This window comes from Haliotis rufescens, unplaced genomic scaffold, assembly GCF_023055435.1.
Source record: "Haliotis rufescens isolate VD_foot unplaced genomic scaffold, xgHalRufe1.0.p SCAF_11, whole genome shotgun sequence".
NCBI lineage: Eukaryota > Metazoa > Mollusca > Gastropoda > Lepetellida > Haliotidae > Haliotis > Haliotis rufescens.
In genome coordinates, this window is record NW_025963791.1 from 20,602,112 (window position 1) to 20,624,211 (window position 22,100).

At 41.4% G+C, this 22,100-nt stretch overlaps 1 protein-coding gene across 4 annotated transcripts in view; it reads right to left on the reverse strand.

Moving 5' to 3' along the window:
* Window positions 1-4,376: 4,376 nt before the first annotated feature.
* Window positions 4,377-22,100, reverse strand: part of LOC124137241 — a 45,363-nt gene continuing 27,639 nt past the window's right edge. For 3 of the 4 annotated variants that reach the window (XM_046503463.2, XM_046503465.2, XM_046503464.2), the window contains exons 3-7: window positions 19,685-19,938; window positions 17,655-17,786; window positions 16,431-17,276; window positions 10,510-10,620; window positions 4,377-6,743 (exon numbers count right to left, since the gene is read on the reverse strand). In XM_046503463.2, coding sequence (XP_046359419.2) covers window positions 6,736-6,743; window positions 10,510-10,620; window positions 16,431-17,276; window positions 17,655-17,786; window positions 19,685-19,938 — 1,351 coding nt within the window. In that variant the 3' untranslated portion in view covers window positions 4,377-6,735. Of the gene's footprint in view, window positions 6,744-10,509; window positions 10,621-16,430; window positions 17,277-17,654; window positions 17,787-19,684; window positions 19,939-20,090; window positions 20,212-22,100 lie in introns of those variants that run through there. The other variant, XM_046503466.2, reaches the window with a different exon arrangement.

Below are 22,100 nucleotides of genomic sequence, written 5' to 3' on the forward strand. Positions count from 1 at the left end.
TAAATAGTTTTAAAGCTTGGACATTTTAGTAACATCCTCAAAGTGGCTGTACATAAAATTGACATTTCATATAAGAAATAATAGACTCGTGGTAGTTGTTTATCGTACACTAAAATACTACAGGGAGAATAAACCACTGCACCCCTCATGGTATATTCTCCACGCAGTGTTTTATTGTATGATAAACATCTCCCACTCGTAGTTTATTTCTTAATTATGTCAAGTGGATTTTTTGCCAATGATGTATTGTTTCATCATCAATCGTGAGGGCGAGGTGAAATGGGGCTTAACGTCGTGATGACAATTACAGCAACGAGCATGAATGCGTGCGTGAGTGCGTGTGTGGTAGCCCACTGAGATACCATACCGCAATATAACGTGGGTACCCACTGACTCCGAGCCGAGCAGTGCTTGTTTCATCACATTCATGCCGAGCGCCAACAAGTACCATCCTCAATCATATGAAGAGCAATTCTTTAGCTGATCAAATCAAATTTGTCATTGCCTTTTGTCAATCAGTTTACACACATTAAAAGTGTCTGTATTTAATAAGAATTAGTTATTTTTGTTATTTATATTTATTTATTATTTTTGTAATATATGTGTTATCATTATTATCAACTTGTGCAGAGTTGTCGATGCATGATTTTGTGAACCAGATTCATTGGAAACGACAATTGCCGGTTTATTTAATTTCCTTATCTCAAATACTGTAGGGCCTTTTACCTGGAACGAATCGAGCCGTGCTATAGTTACAGCGACAGAGGCAATAAACTCGACTTTTCTCCGCGTTTACAGGTTCTCAACTTTCAAAATATATTTTCAGCCGAAGTATTTGGTGAACGAAAGGAAAATGGTTTGGGAACAGGACATATACAACTTTTAGCGATATTGTTTAATGTGAGTGAGTGAGTGAGTGAGTATGGTTTTACGCCGCTTTTAGCAATATTCCAGCAATATCACGGCGGGGGAAACCAGAGATGTGCTTCACACATTGTACCCATGTGGGGAATCGAACCCGTGTCTTCGGCGTGACGAGCAAAAGCTTTAACCCCGAGGCTACCCCACCGTCTCCGGACTCCCGAGAACGTTACCAAAGAAGGGACACCAAACTATGCGTTAGCATCCTGTTGATCGGATAGCGGAGCAATACTTAGCTTTGATGACTCGCCTAACATTTTTGTGATCGCAGATCACTCCTGGTATTGTTAAATATATCGAATAAGGTATTTTGTTGTTCAGAATTTTAATCAGACCTTCGGATTCCTGCGTTGAGCTATTTTACTGTAGTCAATTTCTATTGCATTTAGATTCCAACTACCAGGGCCCCTGTTCACAAAGAAATCTTAACACTACGACTCTCGTAAGTCTATGTGATAAACAAATGTTGCCGAGTCGCAGCGCTAACCTCGGTTTGCGAAACTGGGCTCTGCGTTGTTCGCCGTCAACTACCGTATTTCCTCTATTAGACGACAGGGCTTCTATTTATTTCGGACAAGCCTTTGACCCGGCGTCAATTAGAGGCCCGGCGTCTATTGGAGTCCCGGCTTCTATTAATACCCCCATTTCACTATGACCACGAATGTCCCGTTGTATCAATTGATCGACCCGGCGTCTTTTAGAGGCCCAGCTTCTATTTTTTGCACTGAACAATTGACCCGGCTTCTAAACTGACGTCCAAAAGAAACTTTACCAACTGAAAATATAAATTTCAGACAAAGTATAATTGTTTTTTCGATGAAGTCTACCTAAAACACATAACCTAAATACAACAATAGTGTATGCAGAAAATGTTAATCGTCTGTTACAGGTTTGCGAGATAACACGGGAAAAAGTGAAAAACACGTGCACCACGGACAACTGCAAATGCACGTGCAGGTAAGGGTGTAAAACGATTGCAACGGCAAGTCAGACATCCACAGTGATAAAAAAACACAAAAGAAATGCCACGACTCACAGTCGAACAACGTGAACGAGCCTTGGGTATGGTACAGATGGGAGCCACCCACGCCCATATTGCACGAACCTTCGGTTGCTCCCGTGTTGCCGTTACCAACTTGATGCAACGTTACAGACAGACAGGGCGGACCGCTGACAGGCCAAGAACAGGCAGACCCAGGGTGACCACGCCCCATGATGACCGGTACTTGCGTACCTTGCACCTCCCAAATCGCTTCCTGACAGTGACGTCATCGGCGACAAATGCCTTAGGTCACAGGGTTTGTCGACAGAGAGTGGCCAGGAGACTCAGGGCTCATGGAATCAGGGCTTTTAGACCATACAGAGCTATTGACAGCGCAACATCGTCGTCTGCGATTGAGATGGGCCCGGACTGTACGACGTTGGCAACGACGTGACTGGCAGAGGGTTGTCTTCACTGACGAAAGTCGATTCTGTATGTTTAGGGCTGATGGAAGACAACGTGTTTACCGCCAAAGGGGTGAACGAACGGCGGCGTGTTGCGTGCAGGAGGTCGTACCATATGGTGGAGGGAGTGTCATGGTGTGGGGAGGGATCTGTGGGCAGGAGAGGACACCGCTGGTCATCGTTGACGGAAACGTGACAGCTCAGCGGATAATATTCTTCGTCCAGTTGTCCTATCATTTCTTCAACAGCAGCCACGTGGTGTCATTTATCAGCATGACAACGCTAGAGCCAATACAGCCAGAATTGTCACTTCCTCGCAGCCAACAACGTCAACGGCCTGCCGTGGCCTGCACGCTCACCCGACATGTCCCCGATAGAACACCTCTGGGACTTGTTGGATCGTCGTGTTCGACAACGACCACACTCTCCAGCCAACCGGCAAGAACTGATCTTGGCCCTCCAAGAAGAATGGCGTCAAATCCAACGTGACCTCATCAGACGACTGACTTTATCTGTGCGTCGAAGAGTTTTTGCGTGTATTGAGGCATTTGGTGGTCACACACGCTACTAATGACTTGTTATTGAACGTGAGCGATTGTTTATGTACACTGCCTATTGTCCATGATTCTGAAAGCTCGAGTTTTGTACCACACCCAACTTTGGGGGGGGCTCTGACGTCATTCTCGGTCGCGGTATTATTGTAATTTTCAGTGTTGATTATGTTGATATATTGATCTTCTCAATACACTTTACTTCATTCATGTATGTTTTGTTGTTTTTGATCAAGAGTGATTTCAAACTCTGGTAAAGTTTCTTTTGGACGTCAGTTTATTAGAGGCCCGGCGTCTAATAGAGGAAATACGGCATGTCTTGACATTGTTCTCAAATGTTTGGTTTGTTTATATTCGTGTTCTCAAAGGGTAACCAAAGCATATGCACCGATATACCGACAGTAACAATAACAGCTGTTACTAGTTTTCTTCCTAAATAAATCATCTCCACAAAAGACTTTGTTTCTTGTCCTTAATTTGGTCAATCCATTGGAATATCACATACTGATATCTACGTAATAAAATAGCAGCTGAATTCACTACCTTCAATATAGGTTACATTTCTACACTACATAATGCGCCTTCTCTATGTATCCACACATACCTGTGTGATCCCTCCCCTGTGGGATATCTAGGTAAGTCCGTTCACACCCAGGCCCGTGCTCGGTATTTACGAAGACTGGGCTTATTTATAGATGCTGGCTTATGTGCCGACACGTCACATACAAAGAGTCCACAAGTCAACCCTGTCTTGCTCGACAGATACTGTAGGCTTCTTAATTCCACACAACTTTCAGAGTCCACTTGCACAAAGCAATCTTAGCGCTACGACCATCGTAAGCCTACGGCAAGACAATCAAGGGAGACAACTTAGTGTTGACGAGAGATTCAAATTTAAGTTTTTAGGCTACTTTAAGATGTATTGTTAGAACTATCAACACACTAACTTGAGAGTCATTTTAAAATCTTTCTGTGACCGACAATAGTTTCATTTGGACGTAGGCACTTCTTTGCGGTACACTAGGTTATATACTGAAGTCAAGCTACACCTTAAAATTATCTCTAAATTTCAAACTTAATGGATTTCAATATCTACTCTTTATTGAGTATGATCTATTTATAACTATGTGATTTTCATCCTTCGCAGCAAATCGCAGTCAAAGAATGTCAATGTGTTGACACGGATTGGCCACCGTTGTTCGAAATAATCCGTGATTATTATTTCTGAAATTGTAGAATTAATTTCTTGGGCGATGGGTTGCATATCATATCCTTAAAACTATCGGCTGAAGACACATCTGTCGCACGCACGCACGTGCACAGAGGAAAAGCTTGTTTTGAACTCTGAATGGGTTAACATTTTTTGTGTACTCATGAAGTAAGCCTTTTTTTGTTGTATATTTCACGTAAACAACCCTCCCTTCAAATAATCGAACACAAACAACACAAATTATTATATTGGTCGCAATGGTTTATTTCATGATATTACAAAATAATAGAAAAATGTCGGTTTCGGGTATATGGGATAATGATGTACCCGAGGACAACCAGAATACTTTGATTAAATGCTGGGAATGGAAGGTATAATCTCAGTGGAGACCTATGTACAGGTGAGGATTGACGGATGTATACAGCTGAAGACAGCCGAGTCTGCAGCCGACGCACACCATTCAGACTATCCGTCATAGTGTTGTATATGGGTTACACGTGCTATGGGTAGGACTAGTTGTCACGATAGCTTAGTTAAATAGACTGGTACAATGCGTACGTACATTGTCAGTGCAGATCTAAGGTACACGCGTTTTTTCATAAATTGGAATATACAGTAGTGTGTCTTGTGCCATGGACATATCAATACTCAAATCTATTTGACATGACATGTTTAAGTACATTTCTACGGAATACACTCTTTCAGAAAAAAAAAAACATCACCAAGTGAGTAGATATCTAACGCCTCTTTGAAACGGTTCTCAGTTACAGTACGGCGTGATGCAGATCATAGATCGTTACTGTTGTGGTGAAACCCACCAGAATGGGCATGGTGTTACAGCTCTTAAACTGTTTTCTCGAACACTCGACCAGCGGTTCCCGGTGGAACAAGGGACGCAAGTCTTCACGACAAAGGGATATTGGTCGAGTGTCCAGCCCCTGTTGTGCACTATACGTCTAGTTTCACCCGATGTGACAGTCAAGAACATCTCGTTATTAGAGTCATGTCACTTTAGCACTATTGCACATTAACGTATATTGGGACACTACCATCGCTTGGGCTCCTGAATTGGGTCATCTGGTGATGCTGACTTACATGTGACAGGTTGATCTGTAGATATTCGGGAGTATAACAATCATCGGTCAGATGGGTTGTATGAACCTGACAAAAAATATAGGGATGGGACATGGGCCCTAGATTGGTTGCCAAATTTACATAGCATGTACAGGTTGTCAAATGGAAATGTACAAACGCATCAACAAACAACCAATTTGAGTAATTATGCAACAAGGATTTGATGAACAATTGAAACAAACTTAACCAGCATTAATGGAAGACGGTTTCTCATTACATCAAAAAATAATAGCTTTTGTCGTGGTTATCAAGTCAACGTCATTTTGACTATTTTTAGAAGGGTGGCGAAAAGCCTCATTCGTCACCACTCGCCCCTTTCCGTAACCTGCTATTCGGCCTGTCCCGGAATAACACGAGTTGGACACGAATGGAAATGCCTCTTTCCGGCCAAGGTAGAAAGTTGTATTCTAAAGCCGTGACTTCGAAAATCAAACCAGACAACCATGGTTTTTCCACATCCAGTTAAATAGCAAATACGTAATGTACAAACAATTTCCAAATAATAACATCTGGTACTCTATTTGACTCCAGTCAAATACAACAATGATTACTATATGAATGTGATAAATAACTTCATGGACAAAGACATATATATATTACTCTTGTCAAACACTACATCATTACGTATCATCTTTTCCAAAGAACGTCGTTTAGTTGACACACGGCAACAAATCAACTAATTGACTTTTGTGAAACTACTTTTGATTTTTGCGGGCTTCTATGGACCATAGCTTCCCTCAATACAATGAACTTACATCTTAATATAAAGTTACAGCCAACGTGATGATTGCACATCTTTCACGTCAACTGCACCATCAATTTGTACGCCATAACAACATAATACCGTTACGTGCCACTTTGAATAATTTCGAAAATGGGAACTTCTCATTTCGGTAATTGTGAACCGATGACTGATATTCATCGTAGATGTAAAAGTGTTTTTTTCTGTGACGGCCGTCGTATGGAGAGACTGACTCAGAACAATGGACCACGTTTTTTTTAATATAGATGGGCAAGCTTGTTTTCATGATATAGTTTTTATTTGGAATAAAGCATTAGTGACCAATTGTGGTAGTTTACATTTTTTATATATATTTGTGAACCGACACATTTTCTTCACACATTCCAAACTGACATTCTCCATTAATGTGTATTCTAACCACAAGGGAGAGAGTAAGATTGCTCCATGTATAACCTATGTAGTCCCCTCAGGAAACCACCTTGTCCTCGTCTTCACATTTCCGCTGTTTTCAATCTGTGAAGCACGCTTTCTTTGAAGCGTTATGTCACCATCCAGTGCTGGGACCAGAAACAGCCAATCAATTCCGTTCGTTCTCACATTGTTGCCAGGCAACCATGTCGTCCCTGTAACGGGAGACTTTTCCCAATGACAACATCATTTATAGATGTAGGGCACATGATATCGGCAACAGCTGCCTTGCAACACTCCGTGCTGCCAGATAACTGGAGGGCTTAATAACCTGCAACATACAACATTTGTTTACAATGACAGCCAAGGGCGTAATGGGCATTCCTGAAATAATACACAATTTAAGCAACACGCACTTAATCGCATGACATTTTCATTTTCTTGCATAAATCTACATTTATTTATAATTTTATTAAATATTTTTAATCCGTTGTCATAGGAACAAAACGCAAATAATATGGAGTCGTTTCATTTGTTTCGAAAGTAGGTTATATGTTTCTCCTGCTAACGTATGTGTTGCAGAGATGGGGTTATTACATATCAAAGGAATTCTCTGAAAGGAGTCGTTGGACAGGACCGAATTATCTGTTTACACTCTTTGATGTCATGTTGTTGTCATGATTCAGTAAACAAGTCTGGATTTCGGACACAAATACCGCGTCACGACACTGATTGATATACGGAGCAAATTATGGCGATCTGGCCGCTGAATGATGGCAGTATCTGGCTATTGTTTCCCCAGGTCTGCATTTCGCTGGATCCTGATCACACATTCACACATTTCACACGAATATTTTTGCAAATTAAGGATCTTAGAAATAAACAATATTCCTTCCTGAAGAATGAATGTATTGACAAGAAACGAACAAAAAGGATTGAGGAATCGAATATTTTAAAAAAAGGAAGTGGGAAATATGCGGATAAATATTGTCCGATCATTGTCAAGAAGGAACGGGTTTGAGACAAGTCAACAAAGAGCGTAGTTGGGTTCATTCATAAAATATTGACGTCCAAATGTTAAATAGCATACTTGGTGGGAGGTTATAATGGACTTTAACAGCATTTCAAAAATATTGAATATAATGCAATACAAATATGAGTGAGTGAGTATGGTTTTATAATACGCCGCTTTTAGCAATATTCCAGCAATATCACGGCGGGGGACACCAGAAATGGGCTTCACACATTGTACCCATGTCGGGAATCGAACCCGGGTCTTCGACGTGACGTGCAAACGCTTTAACCACTAGGCTACCCGACCGCCCCAATACAAATATGACTTTTTTTTATAACAATTGAAGAAAGGACACATTTCTATGAGGTTCATGAATAATTTTCATTAGTAAAATACTCTATTTCACTGCAACAGCCAACAATTACTCATCGTCTGCCATCTGTCAACCTGTCTATTAAATTCACATTGTATATACGCTCTCATTATTTTGGGAGTGGAACGACATTTTTGAAATACCCTAGGCTTTCATATATCGTGACTTACATAACAAAATACTTACATGAAACTGGGGCACTGTATGAAATAAAGCTACACGGTTCTTTTTAAGAGATTTAAATCGACCTTTTATCATGAAATTCTTTAATCCTTCGGACTCAAAGAAGAACTGTAGTCAGTCACGTCGGTGTAAATATGGCGGTCTCGCGTACCTTTATGTACCCCCTAGTTTCACCCTTTCACCGTCTGTGTCGGAAGGAGCAGTGAGCGAGCGGCTTCTTTTGTCCCCCGCTCTCTTGACACCCGTGTAGGGTGACAGAATGCATGCAGCCATACACACAACACGTACATCGCCATAACCGAAATACCTACTCCATTCACATTTCAAAACATAGCAACTACATTCAAGGAAGATTCACCTTCTCACCTAGCCTATTCTGATCTTTCCGAGGTATTTACTTTCCGTTATGCATAACCATGAAATTAGGTAACTCGAATAAACAATTACCAAAATGTAGAAATGGTCTTAATTATTATGAGGGAGGAAGCAAAAATAGAAATGGACGAAAACATGACTGTCCTGATCAGACGATCAACTGCGATCTGAGTTCGTGACCTGCACGCCGTGTTGCTTGGCAACAGGTTGGTCAAGTTGGGTATGACCAGACGTTGGTCAGGGCAGGGTTTGGGTCGTGATAAAGCTTGACTTTTGTTTCAGGGAATGATTTGTTGGACCAGGTATGACGAGAGCAGCTCCTCTGTACAGGACAGATGATAGATTTATTGTCAGGCTTGTTTAGCCCTCTCCCCGGGACGTCGACAGTCGCTGCGGTTGCTGGGGAATGTTAGCAAAATAGGGCAGGGTCGGTGGAGGATACATTTGTTTGAAGGTGAATACAATTCAGTATTGCCAAGCGGTAAATCTCAGACTTTGATCATTGGGAATGGGAACCTCCACCTTGAGTTTCTTGATATATGGTTAAGCACCAGTACCTACATGACACTTTTCTTTCCTAAATTTATGATAAAATAAGTATAATTTTTTATCAATTATTTTTGTGCAGCATTGGATGCTTAAACACATACATGTATGGATTTTCATGCAGGGAACTTCAGAAATGAATACTTGTAGCCAAATAGATGTACAGTAAAACAGTTGTCGAATATTTCGTAGTTCGTAGTCTGTCTCCGAGAAAGTTGAGAATAAATTTAGAAAATAAGTAGTCTAAAGTTGGTAAGTGTAAACTAATTAAGAATTGTTCTAGGTTCCATTTGGATTTTATGTTTTAATTTTTGTAGCTACATATTTTTAAATACGATACGTTTAGTTCTGGGACTAAATGTTAGTCTACCGACGTGTGACGCGCGGGGTGTTATGGGTGCAAATTCACGAGGACTCACTGAACAGAAGTTATTTTCATCCTCACCCACTTCGTTTAGTTTGTTTTCATGCAAGAGTGATTGAACTTGTTCCTGGATAAACCTTCACTTTATACGAAAAACACTCCAACGACTAACCCTGTGAAACCGTCTAATACATTCAATATGTAAACACTTTACGTTTCGTTACATACACGAAAGGTAAACTAAACAGCTTTGTCTATTGAGGTCAACACCCGCTTCTCTCCCGCTTATTCAGAAAGCATTTAAACTTTCCCGAAAATTGTATCTGTGGTTTATTAGGTCATGTGACACGCTAGATGCCTTGCATACTTCAATCTGGGGAAGGGGGATGTAAATCTACCCAGAGTGGCTTCACCAGGCAGCGGGGTGTGAATCGTTATTGGCTAATGATACAGCTGCGCGCACCTATGTTAACAGAGTGGTGTGGAACCAGTGTTATCTATACAATGTATAGGAGGAGGCGCTTGGTGATGTGAAGAGGTCCTTGACACGACCATACTGTAATTGGAAGTCGGTTAATGGGCAGACATCATTTTCCCTTGAGAAACCAGCGAATATAACAGACAAAACTTTAATCAAGTCATCTATAATCATGAGAATCTCACCTGAGGGCTTATATGTTCAGACAAACATTCAAATTATGGTTTTCTGTATGTGGTTAGGCTCAGAGCCCTGTAATTCCATACACTCCAACCGTGTTTTACCCAGGTCAGTAATACCGTACGCATTCAATGATTTCACATGAAGTAGGACCCAATAAGCACCATTTTCGGTTTTCGCACAACCCGATACATGGGAAGTTGTTGCTTTGAGGCGTCCTGAAGAATCGACATCGGATTTCGGATTTGCGCGTGTTATTGGGTATTTGATACCAGGAGATATCATTTGGAACCGGCAATGATACACTGGATGAACGCATTTGCTTCCTTGATAACTGAACACGAATGGTCAGCAGAATGTGGAGAGTAAAGCAACAAAGTTTTTCTGATAAATACTGCGTATAAAAAACTTATATAATATGCGGAATCAACTTCGAATGGCACGAGCTTTTTCCGGATTGAAAACGCAATAAAAGTCCAGATGATTTCCGGAATCCAATCCCATTTAACAACTTTTTTCAACCAATCAAATTGCGGCACACACTCGCATTCATTTTAGAGCGCAATAACGGGGGACAACCTACCTGAGAAATCTCCTCTTGGCCCGGGGGAGACAGGTGGGCTTTCCACCCCCTCGTCGTCAGACCCTATGTAGTTATCCAAGAACTGGAACGCCTCAGCCGTCACCTGGTTCCCTGAAGCAGAAATCATTGTACATACACATCATATTCATAAACGATATTTTGAAATATCTTAAGGAAATTGGTCCTTATCATAAATTGTGAAAATATGTTGAAATAACATGCTTTTGTCATGATTATCATAGTACATATATTTGTCTTGATGTTTTAACTTTATCTATCTAGTTTCAAGTAGTTTGTTTCACATTGAGTGTGCTATTTACCTTGATCTCTTACTGCGAGTATTTTTAATAAATGAATATACCGTTAGCGTCGTGACATGGCTAAAATATTGCCGATGCGACGTTAGAGATTGACTCACTCTCTCAGTCACAATACTGGGGCGGTGGAGACTGAGACCAGTTTGACCAAGGCTCCATTTCAACATGGTGCGGTTATATTTCTGCAATACTTTGGAAAGTGGCGTAAAACTACACTCATTCATTACCCTCAAAGAATAAGCAGGGAAGCTGTATAGCGGGTAACGGCACCTGGATTATCATTCTGTGCACATGTTATATACAGTGAAACCTCGTTTATCCAGATGTTAAAATATACAATAACACTACCAAGATCAGCAGATAACCCAATAAACGGGTCAAAGGTAATGAGTTATGTCCCTTTGTGCATATTTCCCGATTGCGACCGTCCAGGAGACGGGCTGTGAGGAGCTTTTAGCAATATTCCAGCACTATCACGGCGGGGGACACCAGAAATGGGCTTCACACATTGTACCCATGTCGGGAATCGAACCTGGGTCTTCGGCGTGACGAGCGAACGCTTTAACCACCAGGCTACCCGACCTCCCCTCAAAGAGTGGGAGGTCATGGTGTCATGGTCCTGGCGTAAATGTCTTAGTCGCCAATTCTTAGTTATGTTACAGCAAAAGAAATTTCGCTTGCCCGAACAATAAGAGAAATATAGATTTTCAATCCTGCTGCTTTCCTTTTGTGTGAACGGACTGTCTTTAAAACTGCTTTCTGGGGTCCTTTAAACAAGGTGAATCATTAATTACACACGCTCCGTCCTGTCCTTCCCCGTGATTGTGGAGGGCACACGCGTATGCCTAATTCACAAAATCAGCACAGCAACATGACTTTATATCGATCAAGTATTTCTTTGCTATAAAGGCACAGCAAAGTGCAACCGCGGTCCTACTTCTACCATATGCCATTAAGATATGTGCATTTTTCAAAGCGAGGTGAGTTTAAATGGGGTTTAACGTTGCGTTCAAGATAATGGCACCTATATAGGGACGTGCATGCACGTGTGTGTGACCAATCTTAAACAGCTGGCACACTGAGATATTAATACGCAGCTTAACACATGAGTATACTGACATCGAGCCTACTAGTCTTTATTTTTTCCCCTTAATATGCCGAGCGTCACTCAGGGTAACAACAAGTACCATCTTTTAACGTCTTTTGGTATGACGCGGCCGAGGATCGAACCCCCGTCCTTCCGTAGTCGGGGCAGACGTTACATGTCTCAGACCACGGAGGCGGTTCCCATTTGGTGAGGACGGTAAAACAATACGATTACACAAGTCGTGTTATACTAGTTGTGTGTGCCAGGGTTACTCTTTACATTTGAGTGCAATTAGGCAAATTCGTGTCTACCCACGCAATAGTCCTAACGTGGCTCACGTTTAGTTAAAGCATATCGATGCTAAAAATACAACATTTCGGATACGACAATAGCAGTGGGTATTGTCATAGACTTGCCACATGGTTTAGAAGAACACATTATATAAACAAATCACGAACGAGTCATTACAGATTCAGATTTCGGGCAGGAAGACAGCTGAGGGATACATGAAACCAATGTCAAATATGGAGATTCAACTGTATCAAGTATCAGCGTAAATGGCATACGTTAGGTTGTTTGGGGAATATGACAATTTAAGGCAGAAGTGAGTTCAAAGGGGGTCTCTTGTATGGACCAATTAGGGTTAAATATTGACCAATCAGAGCGCTCTTTGCCAGCTTCGCGCAATGTCGTGTAAACTTGAACCCACGATGGTGTTTGCTGTACACACAGATAATGTGGAATAAGCGTCAGGTAACGTTTAAAGTTGACAAGAATTCCCAAATCTTTAACATTCGGTAAAAAGTGAAAACGTGAAATGTTAGAAAAAATTCCACGTGGTAACTGACGGAGTTTTGACAGCTGTAAGCGAAGCAGAACATACGCACAGTATCCCTCAGGTAGTTTCGTTTGTCATGGTGTCTAAACAAAGAAACTGACATCTTTATATTTGTCATATTTGTACGCGGTATTAACGCTGGCAATAATTCAACTCAATGGAGAAAATAACTGTGATGATTACCTTGAGTGATAAGCCAAAAATATAGAATGTCGATTATGTAGGCGATAGTTTTTGGCAGATTGATCATTCGACCTGTACACAACACACTGCTAGTCACAACAGACCAGACGACACTTCTTCATGCTGTATTTAGAATTGTTATATCTTTCAAACTGCTGTCTATCTTTAATAGGGGTTTAGTATAGCCATACCCGTATTACGTCACATAAGGCAAGGTAGAATATAAAAAAATAAGTTTGTTTGAATTTAAATTAGGTTCCTTTTAAATCACTTATAATAATTATTCAACCTGCTCTAACATAATAATATTTGAAATATTATACCTTCTCCTTTGATGTAATATGTTTGTTTGTTTGTTTGTTGTTTAACGCCGCACTCAGCAATATTCCAGCTATATGATGGCGGTCTGTAACTAATCGAGTCTGGACCAAACAATCCAGTGATTAATATCATGCGTACCTATCCACGCAATTGGGATCAATGACATGCATCAACCAAGTCAGCGAGCCTGACCACCCGATCCCGTTAGTCGCCTTTTACGACAAGCATAGTCACCTTTTACGGCAAGCATGGGTTGCTGAAGACCTATTCTACAACACACAAAAAACAACAACAACAACAACAACAACAACAAAAAAACATATTCCGTCAAAGGTGAAAGTATAATATTTTAAATATTATGATGTTAGAGCAGGTTGAATAAAATCTGCTATTGATTCACAATCTTAAATATGTCCTTATAATTATGATAGTTAACTGTGTGCGGGATAAATAAACTAAACGTGAAACTTAACGGTAAACTGCCTATGGCAATGCGTAGTACTATAAAGTCTCACATACCGGCATGGTAAGGAGATTTATACAGTTCATAATGACAGAACGAGTCTAATGTAGGGACAGTGCGCTATTCATGAATGGCGTTTCATAACCTTTTGGTAAATGTAAGTATTATCACCTTCCCATATAACATTTCGTTATAACGCCCTTGGCAGTACTCCGAGTATGGGAACGCCCGCCCCATCGCTAATTTAATCTCAGTGGCAGACACAGCTATAAGCCACACGTTTCATAAACCCACAGATGTATCGGTGATAAAAACAAAAACAATTTATTACAGCAATAACTCCTATCGATCATGAGTAACCGTCCCACCTCAGATGATCAGCGTGTATTGATGTATTTGTTTGGGAATCCTGGGCGTGGTTGTCGGACAACTATGGGTTTAGTGAGCCTTGCTATTCCCGTCGCTTAAATTACGGCCTGTGTAAGTTAAACACGGATTGTCCCCTCTGTACACAAAATACCGATACGGAGGGGAGACAACTGCAACTGTTTTCAGACAATGTGTAATTATACCCCTCCATGGCGAAATGGCGAGTTTATTTATCTGTTCAAATATCGCATGAAGATCGTGTTTTTGTCACTGATCGGTATATTTAACAAAGTCCTAGGTTTGTGGGGATGTGTCCCCATGTCAACTCGATGTGAATAGGGTTTTGGAATCTGAGTTATGAGCATATTGAATACCTTATTTCCAATATTTGTCTCGGACATTGTTTAGTGTTTGTATAGTGGAGCAAAAACATAAAAAAGGAAACAATTAATATTTTGGGATAGGCATATCGACACAATCACAGCTACAGCCATTTACGTGCCCACAAAACGTCGGCCTTAATGTCAAAGTAATGACATGTTCCACAGGTTATCTTCATCATCATTCAGTACATGTATTAGCAAAGTCAACTTGATCGATTATTTCAACTTGATCATTATGATATTACTGTTTGTATTGATACATTTAGGACTTGTCAATTTATCTTGTGGGGATAAATAAACTGTAATCGATGATGTTCGGCAAATAATATGATCTGAATTCAGCAAGCAGTTGAGATCTATGGCACAGAGTTTGGTAAGTAGAGAAAGATGGCATTGTGTTACACATGTCGAGATAGACGATGTGGTGTTAGTGAGTGAGTGAGAATGGTTTTACGCCGCTTTTAACCACTAGGCTACCCGACCGCCCCTCGATGTGGTGTTAGGCAAGTCGAGATTGATGGTGTAGTGTTAGAGAAGTCGAGATAGATGGTGTAGTGTTAGACAAGTCGAGATAGATGGTGTAGTGTTAGGAAAGTCGAGATAGATGGTGTAGTGCTACAGCAGTCGAGATTGATGGTGTAGTGTTAGGCAAGTCGAGATAGATGGTGAAGTGTTAGAGAAGTCTAGGTGGATGGCACAGTGTTAGAGAAGTCGAGATAGATGGTGTAGTGTTAGGCAAGTAGAGATAGATGGTGTAGTGTTAGAGAAGTCGAGATAGATGGTGTAGTGCTAGAGCAGTCGAGATAGATGGTGAAGTGTTAGACAAGTCGAGATAGATGGTGTAGTGTTAGACAAGTCGAGATAGATGGTGTAGTGTTAGACAAGTCGAGATAGATGGTGTAGTGTTAGGCAAGTCGAGATAGATGGTGTAGTGTTAGACAAGTCGAGATAGATGGTGTAGTTTTAGAGAAATCGAGACAGATGGTATAGTGTAAGACAAGTCGAGACAGATGGTGTAGTGTTAGGCAAGTCGAGATAGATGGTGTAGTGTTAGACAAGTCGAGATAGATGGTGTAGTTTTAGAGAAATCGAGACAGATGGTGTAGTGTTAGACAAGTCGAGACAGATGGTGTAGTGTTAGGCAAGTCGACAGGGGGCTAAGAAAGTTGATCAGGGATACACCACACAGGGATACTAACAGAAAAACGGAAACGGAAACAGAAACAGAAACAACCTCATGTATTGAGCAGACATTGAAGCCGTGTTTGTCAACAGGAGCTCACTTCCAATGTGTTGTATGTCAGGAATGCAGTGAGATGTCGAATAGGTAAGTGATTCTGAAACACCTGAGTGACGCCGCGGCTATCTACTTATTCATCTCCTTGAGCCACATCCACGTTCAAGGTAAATAGTTAAACCTTTTATACCTGCCCTGTGCCAGGTGGGCTTAAACATAACGGTACATAGAGGGCACTCTGAGTCAGATGAACTCGTCCCCAATCCCGTTCACTTTTTGTAAATAAATATGTTTAAATCAAGCAGCACGGGGGAGGCGGTGGGTGGCGCTGTTAGTCGTCCGAGGGTATCCTTTAATATTACCTTCTCCGTTGATATAATAAAAATAACTTACATTAATGGCACTTAATCTTTGAATAAAGTTGAAAGCGAAATAGCATCGTTACGTCAAACATTTAAAGGGACTGAAGGTTTTACATCTATGAATATGACCAACGCCCCTTTAATGTCCCCATCAACACGACAAAACATACGAGATCTCCCAACCAACATGAGAAACAAAACTACTATACACCTTTAGATCCGAGATCTCACAACCAACATGAGAAACAAACTACTATATACCCATTGGTCCGAGATGTCCCAACCAACATGAGAAACAAACAACTATATACCTGTTGTTCCGAGATTTAACAAATAACATGAGAAACAAACTACTATATACCTGTAGGTCCGAGGTCCTCCGACTGTGTGGCGCTGAGGGGTGGATGAAGACTGCCATCAACGGAGTCCAGTCTCTCTCCCGTCACCGGATGTTTCCGCTCCCGTGTCCCGGATGTGATGTGGATCGAGCTGTCTGACACATTCACTGGAACAGATGCCGTCACATCGTCCACACGTGTGCTCGTGCGTTCCACGTGACCTGACTTGACTTGACTGGCACTAGAAGCTACACTCTCTGTTCTGATGGCACTCGCCCTCCGAGAGTCTCCACTCCCCTCGGTTTTTTCTATAATCATTTCCTCCATCCGGGCTACTATTGGGTTCTCATAGGCCTCGTCTCTGTGTATTCCAAGTTTATTCGGAACTGCATACACAGACCCCTCGTGCGTATAATGGTTTGTTATAACCTCAGTTTCTACAGGTTTGGGTTTTTGCTTTTCATCATCTGTTTTATTATAAAGGGGTCTTGTTCCCTTTCCTTTCTTATCCTGCAACTTCATGCTGTCTGTAGTGGGAGGCTGGGAAACTGCTGATGGAGGCACTCTCACGGGAGCTTTATTCTCGAAAGCTGGATTGTCATATGCTCCTGCCCTCAAAGAATCTAAAGATTGTGATTTTTGTTGCGAAACTTTCACATGACCCGCTGAACTTGGCCTGGAATGCTGGTCGCTTCTAGATTTGTCACTGGTTGACTGATGCGAGTGACCAGAATGTCTTTTAGAGTTATCCCTCTTGTCCCTGGGTCGACCACTGAGGTCACTGTGCGACCTGTTTACCTTCTTGCTGTCTCTATGATGGCGCTCGGCGGAGTCTCTGTTGATGAGGCGTGACCGCGAGTGGGTCAAATCTAAAATCAACCACAGTATTGTTATGCCTTACATAAAATGATACCTGTTGAACAAAATATCACACTTCCTCTAACAAACGGTCTTTTATTTAAGCAAACTGTTGAGAACTAAGAACAAGTCACCAGTGAATGGACAAGCACAAACATCATCCTCTAGTAATCTTAATGAAACCTATATCACCTATATATTATATACAAAAGACAGATGAGGTCTTCAAGGTCAAATTTCTGTTAGATCTACAGATATATATGTATCACCCTTATTTCAATTTCTATGTTAGTTCAAATTCTATCATGCTTTATATATAACGATGAACAATGTTAAATGCTATCCAGATAATAGTTCAAACATTCTGCAAAATAGTCGTATTAACTCACCGTTATATTCATATATACTTATAACACCAGGTGCTCTGGATGTGTCCACAACTTCATAGACAGGGGTCAGTTGCTGACTGTGGTATATCCTCACATTGCCCTGGTACACTGCATGGCCCGGAGGCGGGTGTCCTGTAAGTGGTAAACATCATCATGATCAACATCATCATCATCATCAATACCACCACCGCCATGATGACCAACGCCACCCTTATCGTTCCACACGGATCCAATACACAATTCTCACTGTCACCACAAGAATCGTTGAAAGAACATTGACAACAAACACCAAGGACGTGAAGTTTCAATTGTCACAAATTCAATCATGAATTTTGTAAAACAATTCCGCACAGCAGCCGATGCCAATAAAACAATTTGAAAACATCATTTACCCGAAGCACGTGTAAATTTCCTTTCAAATGAAGTTTGCTTTATAAAAGTTGATATGGAAATACATACTGACTTGACCACTAACTCTTCCTTCCCGAGTTAGAACTAAATGTGAGGTGAAAGTTAGGGGACTTACATCTAAACCAGATAAAACGAAACTGTTGTGATAGCGTGGGAAAAGGGCTGAAGTCGTTATAAATGTCAATTTGCCCACATTTCTTTGGTTTACGAAATGAATAAAGCGTTTGTGATCACGTCTAAAATAAACGACTTTCAAAACATACCCATGCATGCAAGAAAGGATTTTGGAGAAACATTTCCTGTTATTGGGTAACGTAGTGTTTTAAAAAGGCTGTATGTGTTTGCTGCTGATCGTGCCTATTGGCGTTACATGTGAAGCAGCGTTAGTAAGACACTACAGCTCGATCTTTTAGCAGTCGTCATGTTTGTTGTATCTGTACAAATGTTGACATGTAAACTTGTTCGTCTTAACCACATCGTCCTTTGGGGTTTACATATTTGACGTTGCCTCAACTCGCCAGAAACAGACGGCATTTCTGCGTCTCAGTGCGAAAACACTTTTGACATTCAAAGTTTACATACTTCTCTGAGAATGTCATCATAGGCTTTTGCTCTACAAATGCATACAGAGGGAGGTTGTATGGTTAAAGTTTAAATCTCTCGATTACTTGATGGAATGAGTCACTGACAGCCCCTGACGGGTTGTGTAGGGAACACTGGTGTATTGTCCTATAATTAAATACTTAAGGTACAACAGGGCATTGTAGACTTTCATTTTCGGGTATAATGCACGTCAACATGGGGGCGTTTCACAGCATGTATTGTACTGTTCACATTGAACACGTGGCCCGCAACAATGTGTTGGGACGAAGCAGGGCGGAACTGGGGTCAGAAAGTCCTACACCTAAACGAGACTTTGTTCTGTAAGATGGTAGTGTTTCAACATGCTTCAAGTCGGAGACCTGTGTTTGCGTTACACACATACTTGTTCCTTGTTACCCCAAACAAATACAGCCACTGTTACAAGAAAACGTTTTCATTATATATCAGCTCCGAGTACCCATTATAGTTATTACATTGTTCATGTAAATTTTTAAAAGTCATTTTTGCTCACTGTCCACATCCAACTATAAGGTAAGGAAATGTGAAATAATGGCAAGATGGCAAAAGAGGTGGATAGATCGGGAGTTCCACGGTAATTATTGTACTGCCAGTGACGCCAGTGCCAACCAGCGCAAACCAACTCACTGACCTTGATCATTTTGAACGCGCGTTATTTTGGACAAAGACGCATTCTTCTTCAAGCAATCCAATCATATTCCTGTGCAATCAAAGCTGTTATTCCGTTTGTTATCACAAATATAATCCCACTCACGAGATTCACCGTAGATAATAATAAAAATATATATTCCGGGGAACCTGCGTTGAGAAACGATTACAGTGACACTCCGTTAATCCGGATCCCTGCTATCCGGATTGATACCGTGTCTCATACATACCACCATACAAAGATACATTTCTCAGACCTCATTATTTGTAAATTCAAAACATATTACCAGATGCGGAATACCTTGTTTTGATTTTGAGTTTCACAGCATGTATTTTGAGTTTCAACCAACCTTGCAAACGTAGTTCTGAAGCTGACCTCTGAACCCCGGGTTCCACTCTATATTTGGGGTTTGGTCTGCCGTAGTACATCCCCTGATTCGGGGCTGCTTGGTACACCGCAGGGGCCTCCACCCACAAGCCATTCCCCACCTTAGGAAGGCCCCTTGGGTCAATGTGACTGAGTGTTGAGTGTTGACTTTGGTGCCCAGAGTCCGGGGTAAGATGGTGGAACTTCTTCTCATGTCTCTTCTTCTTCCTCTTGGACCTGTTAGGTGTTAGAAGATCAAGCAATGTTATTTTGGTCGGCATGACGTTGGTATAGATTACAGGTCCAAACACAAGTACGTCTCTGTGTTTTGTGAAACTATTTGCCGTCAAATCTTATATAGTGAATGTCGCCACCTACACACCACTTACCACATTCTACTGGAGTTGCTGGTAGACTGGCTGAAGACACACCCGCTCTATACCTGGGTGTACTGTGTGTTACTACCTACGTGTGATGACAATAGTGAGAACCTGTTTGGGATTTAAGGACGTGGGTAGGTCTGATTCATCACAGTTGCATGGTCAGGACGATTAGATAGGAGCAATTTCAGAACAATCTGTGAAGCTTCAGTAGCTCTCTGTGTTTGTCACGGACTGCTGGATGATAGATATGACACACACTCACTCATAGGTCGACAAACGAACTACCACACTTAAAATTCATAGATTTGGCATGCCTGTGTTGACTGTTTCCATATGCGCCTGAACAGATGACTCTGGGGCTTGAGGAATACTTTCAGATGACCCCCTAACCAGTTGACCCTGTGGCTTGAGGAATACTTTCAGATGACCCCTTACGCAGCAGACCTTGGGGCTTGAGGAATACTTTCAGATGACCCCTTACACAGCAGACCTTGGGGCTTGAGGAATACTTTCAGATGACCCCCTAGACAGCAGACCCTGGGGCTTGAGGAATACTTTCAGATGACCCCCTACACAGTTGACCCGGGGGCTTGAGGAAAACTTTCAGATGTCCTTCTAAACAGTTGACACAGCGGCTTGAGGAATACTTTCAGATGTACCTCTAAACAGTTGACCCTGGGACTTGAGGAATACTTTCAGATGTCACCCTTAACAGTTGACATTGGGGTATAAGGAAAACTTTCAGATGTCCCCCTAAACAGTTGACATTGGGGCTTGAGGAAAACTTTCAGATGCCCCCTACACAGTAGACCCTAGGGCTTTTGGAATATTTTCAGATGACCCTACATAAGCAGACCCTGAGGCTTGAGGAATACTTTCAGATTTCCCCCTAAACAGCTGACCCGGGGGCTTGTGGAATACTTTCAGATGGCCCCCTAAACAGTTGACTCTGGGGCTTTTGGAATATTTTCAGATGACTCCCTAAACAGTTGACCCTGGGGCTTTTGGAATATTTTCATAAGACTCCCTAAACAGTTGACCCTGGCGCTTTTGGAATATTTTCAGATGACTCCCTAAACAGTTGACCCTGGGGCTTTTGGAATATTTTCAGATGACCCTACATAAGCAGACCCTGGGGCTTGAGGAATACCTTCAGATGTCCCCCCTAAACAGCTGACCCTGGGGCTTGTGGAATACTTTCAGATGTCCCCTAAACAATTGACTATATGCTTGCTGAATAATTTTAGAAGTAACTATTTATTTATTAATACCATGCTTTAAAGTATGTTGTTAATTCGAATTTGAAATATTTTAACAATGCACTAGTGTTGAACATTTGATGTGGTTTGACGAAAACTAATCATTGTAACTAAAACATCTACATATGGCTTCACTGAAAATGTCGTTGAGAGATGCGACAGCTTCAGATTAAATATGCACATATTATCAGGATAATATCAATACATGGTTAGGCTATAAGCCGCACAAAAAGTACATCTAATAGTATCATCCTCACAACTAATTATCCATGCTTAACGTATGACTACAGTAGGCTTACATTCCCACGGTTACATCTGCGCTTAAACTTCCCACGAAGGCTGACACACAGTCGATACAAAATCACGATGTAAGAAATGTTAGTCTAGAGTATATCAGTATACACAAGAAAGGATGTTATAACCTTAGCCAAAAACGGATGGCTTCAATCATATATTTAATACACATTTGCCTGCGAACACAAAGATGGCTCACATTTCTGTATCAACACTCCTATTCGTGTGTATGATATAGCCATTTATAGTTGTGACAGTTTATGGATTGATCTTTATGGCGTGTCTGTGTTCGCTGCCGTGGTGCACGCAGGTCGGGTGTGCTCAAGTGAAACAATGCAAGTGCAACGGCAGCAGTCACCAGTCACGGTTCATCTACATCATCTGCATTATTGAACGTCGCTCTGAGTGTATATCTAAAGCTTATACCTGACCTACTCCTGCTCTTCAGAATATACCCATGCGA